Consider the following 15543-nt stretch of genomic DNA (forward strand, 5'->3'; position numbering starts at 1 on the left):
TATAAATGACAGTCACAGTAATTTACTTTATAAATGACAATCAGCATAAACCACTGTGAATGAACATTATGAACAAGAAAGATGCAAAATGTTTCGTTTTCATTGCCTATAGTTTGTTAAATTGAAGTTGATTTAATAAAAAAAAAGCTTTGAGTGGAGGTCACATGTTTCCTGTCTAAAGTCAGTGAAATCAGTGGGGGTCACATGTTTCCTGTCTAGAGTGGAGCTCCAGTCTGCAGCTAGAATACTTTGGATTTTTGTGTAACGCGGAACAGAGGCGGTTATATTATCACTGTACAGAGCGGCGCGTGTTTGTCTCCTACGTGTTAGCAATAAAGTTTCAGAAAAAGTGGGCGGGGCTACGTCGGTGCGTCTTTATATAGCGCGTATGCAGCGTTACTTCTCTCTCTTCCAGTTTGGTCAGGGGACAAGATGGTGAGTGAGGGCTTCGGGCCTGGTGTTTAGCCGCCGGGTATCGCTGCCATCCGCCTGTGGTTTATAACCGGACAGCGGGGTTATGTTCCATGTGTCTAGCGTTAGCAAACTGTGTATTTCTCCTGCGCATATAAATATATATTTAGTTATGTACGGGAAGTAACTGAGGCCTAGACATGGCGGCTGGCCCGTCTTACACTCTGGTACTTTAGTAACTCAAGTTAACCCCTTGGTTGCTGGAGCATTCGTGGCCGTCATGACTTTAAACTGTTCAGCCTGGCGCTTAACCCCTTGTGTGCCAGACGGTATTAGCGCTGTATTTACTGACACCGATCTTCTCCCAAACAGTCTCACAGAAAGTTCTCAGCCCCCCGACACGGCTCTCTGGGGTTCCTCCCTCGCAAGCGCAGCAAGAGACATCGTGGCAAGGTGAAGAGCTTCCCCAAGGATGACCCCAGCAAGCCCATCCACCTGACTGCCTTCCTGGGCTACAAGGCTGGCATGACTCACATTGTCCGAGAGGTGGACAGACCTGGCTCCAGTAAGTCACCTGTCATATGGGAAGTGGTTGTGTAAATGTCTCTGGATCCTGTCTGTGCACGCTATATATTCAGCGTCTTGGTGCAGTTAAAGTAAAGGTAAACTTGAACAGTATTGAAAGCCTGTAAGCATTCTAATAGTCAATAACGTAGTCTCTAACTTTATTTTTATGCTATACTTGAGATGCAATCTAAAGTATAGCATACATTTTATTTTTATGTAATGTTGTGCCTGGCTTCTGTAGGCGCTGGGGGCAGCTAATGTCGTGCCCAGTTTGTGTGGGCAGCCAGTTGAGAGACAAACTATAATATGTACATTACTTTACCTGCAAATTTATACTGTAGTGCCTCACCATTAAAGCAATAGTATAGTTAAAATTAAACTTTCAGGATTCAGAGCAGGCAACTTTCTAATTTACTCCTAATTTTTTTTGTTCTCTGTATCTTTATTTGAATTGCTCATTTTTGGTTCAGCACATGGGTAGCACTTGCTGATTGGTGTCTAAATGTAGCCATCCAATCAGCAAGTGCTACCCAGGTGCTGAACCAAAAATGGTCCGGCTACTAAGCTTACTTTCTGGCTTCTTAAAATAAAGATGCCAAGAGAACAATTTTTTTTTTTTTTTATAGGGGTAAATTAGAAAGTTGCTTAAAATTGCTGCTCTATCTGAATCATGAGATTATTTTTTACTAGACTATCCCTTTAACCCATTTCTTTTAAAGGGACACTCAAGTCAAAATAAAACTTCATGATTCAGATACAGCATCCAACTTTCCAATTTACTTCCATTAACAAAATGTGTAGTCTCTTTAATATTTACACATTTTGAGTCACCAGATCCTACTGAGCATGTGCAAGAATTCACAGCATATACGTATATGCATCTGTGATTGGCTGATGGCTGTCACATGATACAAAGGGGGTGGAAATAGACAACTTTGCAATTTATTAAAAAAATCTACTCATTTGAAGTTCAGACTAAGTGCTTTTGCATTGTCTTCTTATCATGCATTTGATTATGCAAATCTACTGTATTGATTGGTCCTTTAAAGGGACATTAAACCCAAAAAAATTTCTTTCATGATTCAGGTAGAGAATATATTAAACATTCTAATTTACTTCTTATCTAATTTGCTTCATTCTTTAGATATTCTTTGTTGAAGAAATAGCAATGCACATGGGTGAGCCTATCACACGAGGCATTTATGTGCGGCCACCAATCAGCAGCTACTGAGCCTATCTAGATATGCTTTTCAGCAAAGGATATCAAGATAATGAAGCAAATTAGTTAATAAAAGTAAATTAGAACTTTGTTTTAAATTATGTGCTCTTTCAAAATCATGAGAGAAAAAATGTTTCATGTCCCTTTAAGTTTCTGAATTGTACAGCTCTAACTCCCCCCCCCCCCATTCATTTTATGGCTGTAGCTATATCCATTACTTGTGTTAAAGGGACAGTCTAGTATAAATGAAGCTTTCATTATTCAGATAGGACTTTTAATTTTAATCAACTTTCCAATTTACTTATCAAACTTGCTTTTTTCTCTTGGTATTCTTAGTTTAAACTCAACATAGGTAGGCTCATACGCCAATTTCTAAGCTTTTGAGGGCTGCTTATCACATGCTTTTTAAATCTCTTCAACACAGACAGAAAGTACACATGGGCCATATAGATAACACTGTTCAGGCACAGGGTTATTTAAGATTTAGCACAAAACAATGCTAAAATTAAAGGGACAGTCAACTATAGAGTTGTTATAGTTTTAAAAGATAATCCCTTTATTACTCATTCCCCAGTTTTGCATAACCAACAGTTATATTAATACACTTTTTACCTTTGTGATTACCTTATATCTAGGAACCTTCTTCCAGCCCCCTGATCACATGACTGACTGTTTACTATCGTCTTAAATTTAGCATTGTTTTGTGCTAGATCTTAAATAACTTTCTGTGCCGGAACAGTTATGTATATGGCCCACGTGTACTTTCTGTCTTTGTGTTGAAAAGAGATTTAAAAAGAATGTGATAAGAGGCAGCCCTCAAAGGCTTAGAAATTAGGAAAGTCAAATTAAACTTGCATGATTCAGAGAGCCGGTCATTTTAAGACTTTTTTTTTAAATTCACTTCTATTTTCAAATGTGCTTCATTCTTAGTATCCCTTGTTAAATGAATGCACACATATCCTACACTAGTGGGAGCTGCTGCTAAGTGGTTTCTTCACACATTGGTCTCTTGTGATTGGCTAACTAGATGTGTTCAGCTTCCGGTCAGTAGTGCAATGCTGTCCCTTCAGCAATGGATAACAAGAGAAAGATTAACATTTGATAATACAATTTTAAACTTTCCAATTTAAGTCTATGTTCTATCGGAATCCTAAAATAACACTTTGGGGTTTACTATTCCTTTAATGGGACAGGTAACACTATATAAAAATTATTTTTGTTTAAAGGGACACTAAACCCACATTTATTCTTAAATGATTCAGACAGAGGATGCAATTTTAAGTAACTTTCTAATTTACTACTAATTTTTCTTTGTTCTCTTGCTATCTTTATTTAAAAAGCAGGAATGTGATGCATAGGAGCCAGCTCATTTTTGGTTGAGAACATGGGTTATGCTTGCTTATTGGTGGGTAAATGTAATCCTCCAATAAGCAAGCGCTATCCATGGTGCTGAACCTAAAATGGGCTGGCTGCTAGGATCTACATTCCTGCTTTTAAAATAAAGATAGCAAGAGAACAAAGAAATTGATAATAGGAGTAAATTAGAAAGTTGCTTAAAAAGACATGCTCTATCTGAATCATGAAAGGAAAAAAAATTGGGTTCAGTGTCCCTTTAAAGATAATGCCTTTACTACCCACCCCACAGCTTTCCACAACCAACATTATTATACTTTATAACATTTAAACCTCTAAATGTCTGCCTATTTCTAAGTCAGACAGCCTCTTATCACATGCTTTTGTATTCGCTTTTCACAACATGGGAGTGCTAGTTCATGTGAGCCATTCTGGTGTATACTGTCCCCTTAATGTTAGGACCTTTTACTTAAAGGGTCAGTTTACACTCATTTTCATATAACTGCATGTAATAGACACTACTATAAAGAATAAGATGCACAGATACTGATATAAAAATCCAGTATAAAACAATTTAAAAACTTACTTAGAAGCTGTCAGTTTGGCTCTGTTGAAACGGTAGCTGGAAAGCCCACTGCAAGTGACAAATAAGACACTCCCCCCATCCCCTTTTGCATATGAAAAGACCCTTTACACAAACAGAAGCAAGCTGGCGAAGGTAGCTGACAGTATTCACAAAGCTTTGGGGCTTGGTTAGGAGTCTGAAAATCAGAACAATGTTATTTAAAAATAAGCAAAACTATACATTTAAAAAAAAAAAATTATGGGCTGTATAAATGGATCTACAAAACATTTATGCAAAGAAAAAAATGTGTATAATGTCCCTTTAAAGGGACAGTCAACACCAGAATTTTTGTTTTAAAAATAATCCCTTTTATTACCCATTCCCCAGTTTTGCATATTTAAGTTATAATTATACACTTTTTTTTTTCCTCTGTAATTACCTTGTATCTAAGCCTCAGCAGACTGCCCCTTATTTCAGTTATTTTGACAGACTTGCATTTTAGCCTATCAGAGCTGTCTCCATGGTAAAGTCACGTGCATGAGCTCAATGCTATCTATATGAAACGTGAACTAATGCCCTCTAGTGGTGAAAAACTATCAAAATACATTTAGATTAGAGGTGGCCTTCAAGGTCTAAGAAATTAGCATATGATCCTCCTAGGTTTAGCTTTCAATTAAGAATACCAAGAGAACAAAGCAAAGTTGGTGATTAAAGTAAATTGGAAAGTTGTTAAAAATTACATGCCTTATCTGAATCATGACTTTTTTTGGACTTGACTGTCACTTTATGTATAAACACTATTGGAATGTAATCTATATTTGGCTTTCTACCTTGTCATAATGCTACAAATGATGATATATTCTCGACGGGCGGACAGACTGACTGCCTAGAGTGGTCCCTGTTGAATGTCGAGTACTGACTGTAGCTGCGCATAGAGCTGCTGTAACCGTTCCTTGTGTACAGCATTGTATTTACAGCAACTTCTGCTTGTGGCCTTGTATTATAAATTAGCATGGGTGGATAGACTAGGGTTCCCAACCAGTAACTTCAGGGTTTCCTTAAAGTCTAGTCAAATATAAACTTTCATGATTCAGATAGGGCATCTAATTTTAAGCAACCTTCCAATTTACTAATCAAGTTTTCTTTGATCTTTTGGTATTTTTTTGAAAGCTAAACCTAAGTAGGCTCATACTAATTTCTAAGCCGTTGAAGGCCGCCTCTCTGCAATTTGAGTTTTCACAGCTAGACAGTGCTAGTTAATGTGCCACATCGATAACATTGTGCTCACTCCTTTGGAGTTATATATGATACAAAACTGATTGGCTAAAGTGCAAGTTTCTCAGAAGAACAGATAAGAAAAGGGTTTTTAGTTTATCACCATGTAGATGAGTACTAGTAATACACAAACTGCAGTACATAATGCATTAGTCTGTTAAATGGCTGAAATGAGCACTATTATGCACACTGTCCATGGGAACAGATTGCTATAAGGGAACCTCCCACAGCTTTAGCGCACCACTGCTTTATTAGTCAGTAGCACATAGTACAAGATTTGTTAAATAACTATAGTGTAATGTATATTAAGTAATTGTGTATACAGTTAGTCAACGGCTAGAATACCACTCGGTATTGCTCCAGTGCTCAGGTTCCCATAAATAAATGTGGTTCCCCCCTTTCCTTACAGAGGTGAACAAAAAAGAGGTGGTAGAGGCAGTTACAGTGGTGGAGACGCCTCCTATGGTCATTGTTGGAGTTGTGGGATACGTTCAGACCCCAAGAGGTCTTCGCAGCTTCAAAACCGTATTTGCTGAGCACATCAGTGATGAATGCAAGAGGCGATTCTACAAGAACTGGTGAGAAGGGGCATAAAATCTGCTGGTTAGTGATCTAGTATTAGTGATTTAAAACAACTTGTAGAGTTTTTAATGGAAAATTGTATTAAGCGTGTCACTTAAAGGGACAGTCAAAACAAAAATTACTGTTACTTATTTAGATTAGTTAATTAACCATCTTTACATCAAACTCTAGCCCAATTTTCATCTAAACTTTGGCAGAAAAACTTACTAGATATCATCTGGCCGTTTTGAAATGGCCACCTGACTCCTCCTCTGACGTCTCCCAAAAGCTTGAACGGCAGCACTAGTACAGGATCCTCGTCCCTGCGCGCTCCTTTCATCAATCTCATGGCTGACTGATGTGACAAAGATCCCACAACCTAATACTTTATAGAGGGGAGGGAGAAAAAGCTATATCTACAAGATGCTTCTTAATAAATTAAAAACTATCAATAAGTGGCAAATGTTGCAGTAATAAAACAATTGTAGACACTGTTGTATCACAAAACTAAGTGTATAGAGTTGAACACACTGCAGAGCTTTATAAAAACAATTGCTTGCTTTTAACAGTCAGTTAATACATTTGCCTTGGTTTCATCCCATGACAGTAAATGTGTACTTTATTGTAATCTTTTCCTTTTTATTGAGCAAGATGTTGAGCTGTAGAATATAGACATGTGCTGAAATGTTTGTAAGATGATTTTGGGTGCTCCCACGACCACCATGTCCGGGCGTGTTTATTACAGGTTAGGGTATAGGGAGTGGGTAGAAGACGCCCTTTTTATCTTTATACCCGGGCATCAGTCGAACAGAGTGACTGTCAGACCGGGTCACTGGGAGCCATGATGGTGCCAGTGCACAGCCTGGAGTCAGCAAGCAGCGAACACCCCCCCCCCCCCCCACCCCAGGTAAAGACATTGGCTCACACCTCAGCCCAGAGGAGAAAGCGCTCAGGAGGAAAGAGAAACTGCTTGGGCTCAAATAACAGGGAAATCTAATCAGTACTGCGGGATAATGCCAGGCAGTGACTCGACACACAACAAAGCTGGCAGCAGAGGCTCAGTGCTAACTTGCTCACTATTTGCCTGTGCTGAGGTGAAGGGAGTGATGTGCAAAAAACAAGCATTTACAGAAGGGCTGCACAGAAGTACATTTTACAAGTGGGAGTTTGCAGTTGATAAATTTACTTGCAGGCACCAGTGCTGTCTACAGAAAACAGATGCAAGCTCTGACCTCTGCTCATACTGACTGTGCCTGACACAGCTCACAACAGCCTACTACCTAAAGAACAGCTTTCATTGCTGTGGCAGCAAAATCTATGCTTTGGTGCGAGTGATCGCACAGTACTGGGACACCGGACGCCTTAGAAAAGCTGATCGGCAACATAATAGGCACTTAGGCAGAAATAAGTTTGCGTCCGGTGTCCCAGTACTGTGCGCTCACACTAGCACCAAAGCATAGATTTTTCTGCCACAGCAATGAAAGCTGTTTAGGTAGGCTGCTGTGAGCTGCAAACTCCCACTTGTAAAATGTACTTCTGTGTAGCCCTTCTGTAAATTTTTTTTTTTTTTTGCACATCGCTCCCTTCACCTCAGCACAGGCAAATAGTGAGCAAGTTAGCACTGAGCCTCTGCTGCCAGCTTTGTGTCGAGTCACTGCCTGGCATTATCCTGCAGGACTTTGATTAGATTTCCCTGTTATTTGAGCCCAGGCAGTTTCTTTCCTCCTGAGCGCTTTCTCCTCTGGGCTGAGATGTGTGAGCCGCTGTCTTTTCTTGGGGGTTGTTCACTGCTTGCTGACTCCGGGCTGTGCACTGGCACCATCATGGCTCCCAGTGACCCGGCCTGACAGTCACTGTTCCGACTGATGCCCAGGTATAAAGATGACAGAGCTCCTACCCCCTCCCTATACCCTAACCCGTAATAAACGTGCCCGGACATGGTGGTCGTGGGAGCACCCAAAGTCATCTTACAAACATTTCAGCACAAGTCTATATTCTACAACTAAACATCTTGCTCAATAAAGGAAAAGATTACAATAAAGTACACATTTACTGTCATGGGTTGAAACCAAGGCAAATGTATTAACTGACTGTTAAAAGCAAGCAATTGTTTTTATAAAGCTCTGCAGTGTGTTCAACTCTATACACTTAGTTTTGTGATACAACAGTGTCTACAATTTTTTTATTACTGCAACATTTGCCACTTATTGATAGTTTTTAATTTATTAAGAAGCATCTTGTAGATATAGCTTTTTCTCCCTCCCCTCTATAAAGTATTAGGTTGTGGGATCTTTGTCACATCAGTCAGCCATTATATTGCTGAAAGGAGCGCGCAGGGACGAGAGGATCCTGCAGTTCAAGAGACGTCAGGTGGCCATTTCAAAACTGCCAGATGAGATCTAGTAAGTTTATTTTTTGCCAAAGTTTATTTAGATGAAAATTGGGCTAGAGTTGGATGTAAAGATTGTTAACACAAAAATTACTGTTACTTATTTAGATTTGTTAACTGACTGTCCTTTAAGTTCTTGCACCTTAAAATGGCAGGGCATACATCCTAGTATTAAATGCTGCTTTTAGTATAAACTTTTTAGTTTCCTGTTATTTAATATTACCGATATGGATATTGGCAGCTCCTCTCAGCTCTGGACACCCCATCCTCTGCCTGATGAGCTCCAGGCTCCTCTTGCTGGCTGAAAAGCTCCTTTGAAGCCAAATAATGAGCCAAACATTCTGCCTGGTCTGGTTCCTTCCGCTCACGTCCCCAAATGGGGCGCGATGATGGGCCGCACCAACTTATCTGCTCTACCCTTAAAGGTACAAGTCCAAGAAGAAGGCCTTCACAAAGTACTGCAAGAAGTGGCAGGATGATGAGGGCAAGAAGCAACTTGAGAAGGACTTTGGCAGCATGAAGAAATACTGCCAGGTCATCCGTATTATCGCCCACACTCAGGTGAGTTACAGCACAGGAGCTGCTCTGCGCACTTAGACTTATTGCCAGTAAAGTGGTTAAAGAGCTCAAATTTTAAGGCAATTGAGCTTACATAGGGCTTATATAGATCTGCTGTGCAAAGTGATTCCAGTGATGATACACTCGACGGGCGGACAGATTGATTGCCTCAGGCAATCGCTGCTGAATGTCGACTTCTGACTGACTTTGCTGCTTAAGTTTTGGGAGACCTTTAATGCATTAGGGCTGATACAGTAACTTTAATGCTTATTGGGGGGGGAATAATTCTTACCCTGTTAGCTATTATGAAAGGGCTATTGAACATTTTGTCTAGGGACACATTTAAATTGTGCTTCTAGATAAAGGGTTGAGCTATGCATCATCAATTTGACCATATGTAACACGATGAGTGCTCATATGGACTGAGCTCTCTGCTCCTATTGCAGATGCGTCTGTTGCCCCTGCGCCAGAAGAAATCGCACCTCATGGAGATCCAGGTGAACGGAGGCACTATTGCAGAGAAGGTTGACTGGGCCCGAGAGAAGTTAGAGCAACAGGTGCCCATCTCTGGTGTGTTTGGCCAGGACGAGATGATCGATGTTATCGGTGTCACAAAGGGAAAAGGCTACAAAGGTGAGATTAACTGTTCTTCTAGTGTGGAAATAGGTTCTACAAGCTACTATAAAGGGTACTATGAAATGGTGAGCCAACTTAAAGCTACCTTGCCTTACTGAAATGTTTGGTGACTTTGAAAGTCTGGATAATGAACATTGCTGTTGACTTTCTGCATTATTTAAGCAAAATGCCCTAATCCCAGCAATTGTACAGCCCCAGTGATTAGTGTTGCTCCCCTGTTCAGTGATGAAATCATGGAATATGCACTGGGCACAGTGCCTGACTAAACTGAGGAGTAATTCCATGCTGCCTTCCTTCTGAGAACATGCACCCCTGGCTGGCATGCGCTAGTGCTTGCGATCCTACCTGGCATAACATGACCTTCTTTTGCAGGTGTCACTAGCCGTTGGCACACAAAGAAGCTGCCCCGTAAGACTCACAGGGGTCTGCGTAAGGTGGCTTGTATTGGTGCCTGGCATCCTGCCAGAGTGGCCTTCTCTGTTGCTCGTGCTGGTCAGAAGGGCTATCATCACCGCACTGAGATCAACAAGAAGGTATGTAGGATTAGTTACGCTTTTCTTTAGTAAAATATTTGCTGGTTTCCTGTGTTAACTTCACCTTCTGTATTGCAGATCTACAAGATTGGCCAAGGATATCACACAAAGGATGGCAAGCTGGTGAAAAGCAATGCCTCCACTGACTATGATCTGTCAGACAAGAGCATCAACCCCCTGGTGAGTCAATGGTCACCTAATGGCATCTCATGCTCAGGTTATGGTCTGCATTGCAAGCAGCTGTTTTGTATAGTTACCTGACTGTCATCTAAGAGGCTATTATGCATTATTGTATAGTAGCTTTAAAAAAAAAAAATCCCCTCAGGGTTTAGATACCAGAGCATCCTGTGATGAAGCCATGGAATAAGCGCTGGGCACAGCGCCTGAAATGCATGAGGAACCGTTCCATGCTGCCTTCCTTCTGAGGATATATCTGTTGTCTTTCTAAAACTTTAGAGGTCTTAATTGGGTTTTAAGTAAAGATTTTCATTTCCTGCCAGGAACAGTAACTAAGGTTGTTGTGTTTTTTTTTTTCAGGGTGGTTTTGTTCACTATGGCGAGGTGACGAATGACTTTATCATGTTAAAGGGCTGTGTTGTAGGGACCAAGAAGAGAGTTCTCACACTGCGCAAGGTGAGTACCAGCATGTGGTTACCTATTGCTGAGGGGATGGGATCTTTACCATTATATGAAATATAACACTCTGTCCCCTGCAGTCCCTCCTTGTACAGACCAGCCGTCGTGCCCAGGAGAAGATCGATCTCAAATTCATTGATACAACCTCAAAGTTTGGACACGGACGTTTCCAGACAGCAGAGGAAAAGAAAGCGTTTATGGTGAGTGCTCCAGATCTTTATATGATGGATAACCTGTGGTGGTAGCATAAAATCTGTACCCTGGGGTTTAATTGAACAAAGCTAAATCTCTTATTGGGTAGTTGGTGGTCTCTTCAGAAGTGTCTTGCAGATATGAGTGGGAGCAAGTCTTTCTGTTCACTGGGTGGACATGCCATGTAGTAGTCTGACATGAGTAGGCCATGCTGGAAAACGCAGACAGTCAATGATTCTGTGTGGTTTCCTATACTCTGGGGACACACTGTAGCTTGCCATAGGGAGGCCATACTGGATATATGGCAGATTAGTAGTGATCCCCCATATGGTTTCCTGTGCACTTAAGGACACACTATGTAGTATCTCCCTTTATGACAGGTCATGCTGGATATGTTTGACTAGCTGATACTCTGGGGGCACTGGATAATGGTATTGATGTGTGCAGCTTATCATAATACTTTCTCTCTTGCACTCTTACAGGGACCACTCAAGAAAGACAGATTGGCCAAAGAGGAGACTGCATAAGGCTGTTTTGTTTGTGCCTGTCCATCTGGGCTGTTGTGTTGCAGCTTTGATACAATATTAAAAAAAAAAATCTAACTTGTGTCAGTGTCTGATATATTCACACCTACTGTACCAGTGGATCAGTAACCTTGGTATGAGACAGGAAGACTGGAATGTGCCTAAACGTCAGCCAGGTGCAAGTCCTGATGCCGAGCACAGTTGAAAGCTTTCTGTAGTTTGTGGGGGGGGGGGGTAATCATCCTCAGGGGCACCTGTTAAACATACTGTGTTGCCTATTGTTGGAGGGATATAGGTATGATCCTGCAGTCATGGTGCACATTGGCACTAATGAAGGAATTGGCAGGAAAAAAAATATCCATGGAGTTGGGTAGCAAGCTTAATGAAAGGTAATATTTTTGAAGATATTGCCATGTGCTAACCCAGTAAGGCTTAATAAAGAGCTAAGGTCAGTTTATTCCTGGTTATAAACATGGTGTGCTCTGGGTTGACTATTGCACAGTAAGGATGGATTGCTCTTAAATGATATTAAATGTATGATGGCAAATGCAAGAAGCATGATGGATAAAATTGGGGAACTTGACTTAGTTGACGAAGACTGATCAGTATAACTATAAAACTTGGGATGGCTTCACATGACTGGGCAGTAAACAAAGGGTTAAACTTTGAGAGGCTAATACCAGTGCCGTAATTATGGGAGATTTTAACTACCCCAACAAACTGTGCCAATGAAACAAGTAATTCAGCTAAGGGAGATGCATTTTAATGCTCTCAGGGATAACTTGTCACTAATAGAGCCAACTTAGAATAAAGCTATATTGGATTTAGTGTCGTCAAACAATACAGATATCATTAGAAGTTGAACATTTGGGCTTAAAGGGATACTAACCCCTCATTTTTTTTTTTTTTTTCTTTCATGATTCAGAGAGCATGCAATTTTAAGCAACTTTCTGATTTACTCCTATTTCTTTGTTCTCGTGTTATCTTGATTTGAAAAAGCAGTAATAAAAGGTTAGGCGCCGGCCCATTTTTTTTTAGTTTAGCACCTTGGTAGAGCTGCCGATTGATTTGCTACATTTAGCCACAAATCTGCAAGTGCTACCCATGTTCTGAACAAAAATGTTCTGGCTCTAAAGCTTACAGTACTGCTTTTTCAAATCAAGATAGCATGAGAACAAAGAAATTGCTAATAGGAGTAAATTAGAAAGGTGCTTAAAACCTCATGCGCTATCTGAATCATGAAATAAAAAAATTGGGTTTAGTATCCCTTTAATGATCATAACATGGTCACATTTGAAATCTTTTTCCATACGCCATGTCCTTAGGGTACAAATAAGACTAGTTTAAGAAAGCTAAAATCAATGGTTTACGGAAATTAAGTAGCAAATTGGATCAAAGTATTGAACACATACCAATAAATCCAAGCCAATATGCCTAAATAATGGAGAAATTGGGGGGAGGAGGCATATAAATAGAAACAATTGTATGGACCCAACATACTAAATATAAGGAATGTAAACAAAGCAAGCAAAAACAAACTGCAAAGTATTTCAAGTCAAACCCTAAAAGGTTTTCAAAGTACATAAATGAGACAAAATAATCTGATAATATAGGTATGTTAAAATGTGTGAATGGTAGCATAATTAAAGGGACAGTAAAGACAAAATTTAAGCTTTCATGATTTGGATAGAGCATGCAGTTTTGAACAACTTTCCAGTTTACTACTTTTATGCATTTTTTTTCTTTGTACTCCTTGGTATCTTTCATTGAAGAGTAAATCTAGGTAGGGCTCATAAGCATTCAGGCGTGCGCATTTGTCTTTAGTACTTAATAGCAGCAGTGTTTTGCATCATTATTTGTAGCTTTGTTACATAATGTTGCATAACACTGCTGCCCCATTGAGTGCTAAAGACACGTGCACTCTTATGAGCCTACCTAGTTTTTTGAGGTTCAATTAAAGGCAAACAGACGGTAATGGTCAATACACAATAGGAGGAAAAAAATTGCACAGTTTACAACCAAGAAAAATAAAAACAAAGGAACATATGCACAGTGATGTCGCGAACATAGAAATTTGGGTCGGCGAACTTCCGCAAATGTTGGCGAACCGCCATAGACTTCAATAGGCAGGCGAATTTTAAAACCCACAGGGACTCTTTCTGGCCACAATATTGATGGAAAAGTTGTTTCAAGGGCACTAACACCTGGACTGTGGCATGCCGGAGGGGGATCCATGGCAAAACTCCCATGGAAATTACATAGTTGATGCAGAGTCTGGTTTTAATCCATAAAGGGCATAAATCACCTAACATTCCTAAATTGTTTGGAATAACATGCTTTAAAACATCAGGTAGTGTAAGGGTTACGCCTGCTTCACAGTGACAGACCAAACTCCCGCAGCGGGTACAACATCCCGTACGTCCATGTGTGCAATGCTGCCTGACTGAGACATATCCCTGTTATCTACATCCTCTGGCAATAATCGTTGCGCATCACTCATTTCTTCCAACTGATGTGTAAATAACTCCTCTGACAGATCAAGTGAAGCGGCTGTGGTGGCGGTAGGCGGGCAAGTGATAACTTGAGAGGTGGATGGTGTGTCAAGGTTCCGAGCGGAAGCTGTAGAAGATTAGGTGTCCTGTGTTAGCCAGTCAACTATGTCCTCGGAACTTTTCGAGTTCAGGGTACGTGGCCTCTGAACACAGTCAGCATAAACTTATATTAATAGTAGTGAACAACTAGATCATTTGTTATAGAGCTATAGATTAGCTCTTAGTATTGTGCACAATACACTGATCAGGAAATATATTTATGCAGTCATACATAGATATTATGACAAGGACAGAATAGACTATGGGGATGAAAAACAACTCCAGTTTCAGCGGGCACCACCAATATAATAAGAGGTATCTGGTGTCATGAAAATCAGTATCTGGATCTATGCTTAGCAGCCCCAAGTTAAGTCTGTGTTCTAACAGCTTAGATTAAACAGACATGTTAACACTGATATTGTGGCAAGGCATAAAAGACTATGGGGGTGAAAAATTAACTCCAGTTTCAGCGGACACCACCAATATAGTAAGAGGTATCAGGTATCTGGATCTATGCTTAGCAGCCCCAAAACGAGTCTTTGTGTCTTTTACAGCTTAGATAGAGCAAATAACATTGACAATATCAGGAAAGAGCGGTTGCACACAAGTGGTGGTTGTTATGGAGGAGTGTGTAAAAGCACCAGCAGAGAGTCTTAAATGCATCCAAATAATCAGTGCTGTATTTTAGTTTAATATAACAAACACACTCGAAAGTCCAGAGATGAAAGAGCCTGGAATATCAAAGTTATAGAGTCAACTTTTTATACAACCGTCTGTGTCAGCAAACAGCCTTCTTGGTTCCGTTGTTAGACAAAATGAATCAGCATCTTAGGTACACACCAGCGAGCCGGTTTGCTGGTGTACCTAAGATGCTGATTCATTTTGTTTGAATTTCTTTTGAATTTCCAATTCAAATTGTTTGTATACTCTATTGGTAATCCAATTGTTTGTATAATCTATTGTTATTGTTTTTATCATGGATCCATGACTTTTAGCATTGTATAAACTTGTATGATTTTTAGCATTGTATAAACCTGTATAAATTTATTGTCTATTAAATATTTATCTCTGCCTATTTTGGCGCTCATTGAACCCACTTCCACTGCATCTATTTCCTTTGAGGGTTTTAGCTAAGGACCCTTCTGCTTTTTGAGGAGCTGTAGATAGTTACTGCAGTCTAGCGCTGATAGAACTTTCTAGTAAACCTAGCATGTTGTGCCTCTAAGCGGAGCATACAAAGATTAGTATCTCATCTTATGCCGGTTCTAATGAGCCTATTCACACATCCAGTTTTTGTGAAGCTGGCAATTGGAAGGCTTAGTTTAGCTGATAAAGTGACTGTCCAGCGGGTCACATAACGGCTCCCATAGTAAATGTGACCCGCATAGGCTAGCAGCTTCTTCTTCACTAGTGGGTTAGTCTCTTGCCAAATAGATCTGCAGGTCATATTTGATCTCTCCGTGTGGGTTAAGACGTTCTGGGAATGTGCAGTCTTGAATCCTGTGCGGTAGATGTCGGGAGCAGGCACCTCAG

The 15543-nt window shown here is 40.3% G+C and overlaps 1 protein-coding gene and 2 non-coding genes across 4 annotated transcripts in view; all 3 read left to right on the forward strand.

The window, feature by feature from the left end:
• Positions 1–300: 300 nt before the first annotated feature.
• Positions 301–15543, forward strand: part of RPL3 (ribosomal protein L3) — a 250501-nt gene continuing 235258 nt past the window's right edge. Inside the window, exons 1-10 of one of the 2 annotated variants that reach the window (XR_008403250.1) lie at positions 301–435; positions 784–976; positions 5800–5968; positions 8766–8901; positions 9345–9531; positions 9907–10067; positions 10146–10247; positions 10605–10700; positions 10784–10903; positions 11378–11492. Coding sequence is in view for 1 of the 2 variants with exons in the window: in XM_053721299.1 (XP_053577274.1) it covers positions 433–435; positions 784–976; positions 5800–5968; positions 8766–8901; positions 9345–9531; positions 9907–10067; positions 10146–10247; positions 10605–10700; positions 10784–10903; positions 11378–11422 (1212 nt within the window). In the remaining variant the exon portion in view is untranslated. Of the gene's footprint in view, positions 436–783; positions 977–5799; positions 5969–8765; positions 8902–9344; positions 9532–9906; positions 10068–10145; positions 10248–10604; positions 10701–10783; positions 10904–11377; positions 11498–15543 lie in introns of those variants that run through there. The other variant, XM_053721299.1, reaches the window with a different exon arrangement.
• Positions 9749–9841, forward strand: LOC128637130 (small nucleolar RNA U83B). The gene has a single exon (XR_008398994.1). It is a non-coding gene; the product is annotated as a small nucleolar RNA U83B (small nucleolar RNA).
• On the forward strand, positions 10407–10499 carry LOC128637131 (small nucleolar RNA U83B). The gene has a single exon (XR_008398995.1). It is a non-coding gene; the product is annotated as a small nucleolar RNA U83B (small nucleolar RNA).

Source organism: Bombina bombina, chromosome 7 (genome assembly GCF_027579735.1).
Source record: "Bombina bombina isolate aBomBom1 chromosome 7, aBomBom1.pri, whole genome shotgun sequence".
Classification (NCBI taxonomy): domain Eukaryota; kingdom Metazoa; phylum Chordata; class Amphibia; order Anura; family Bombinatoridae; genus Bombina; species Bombina bombina.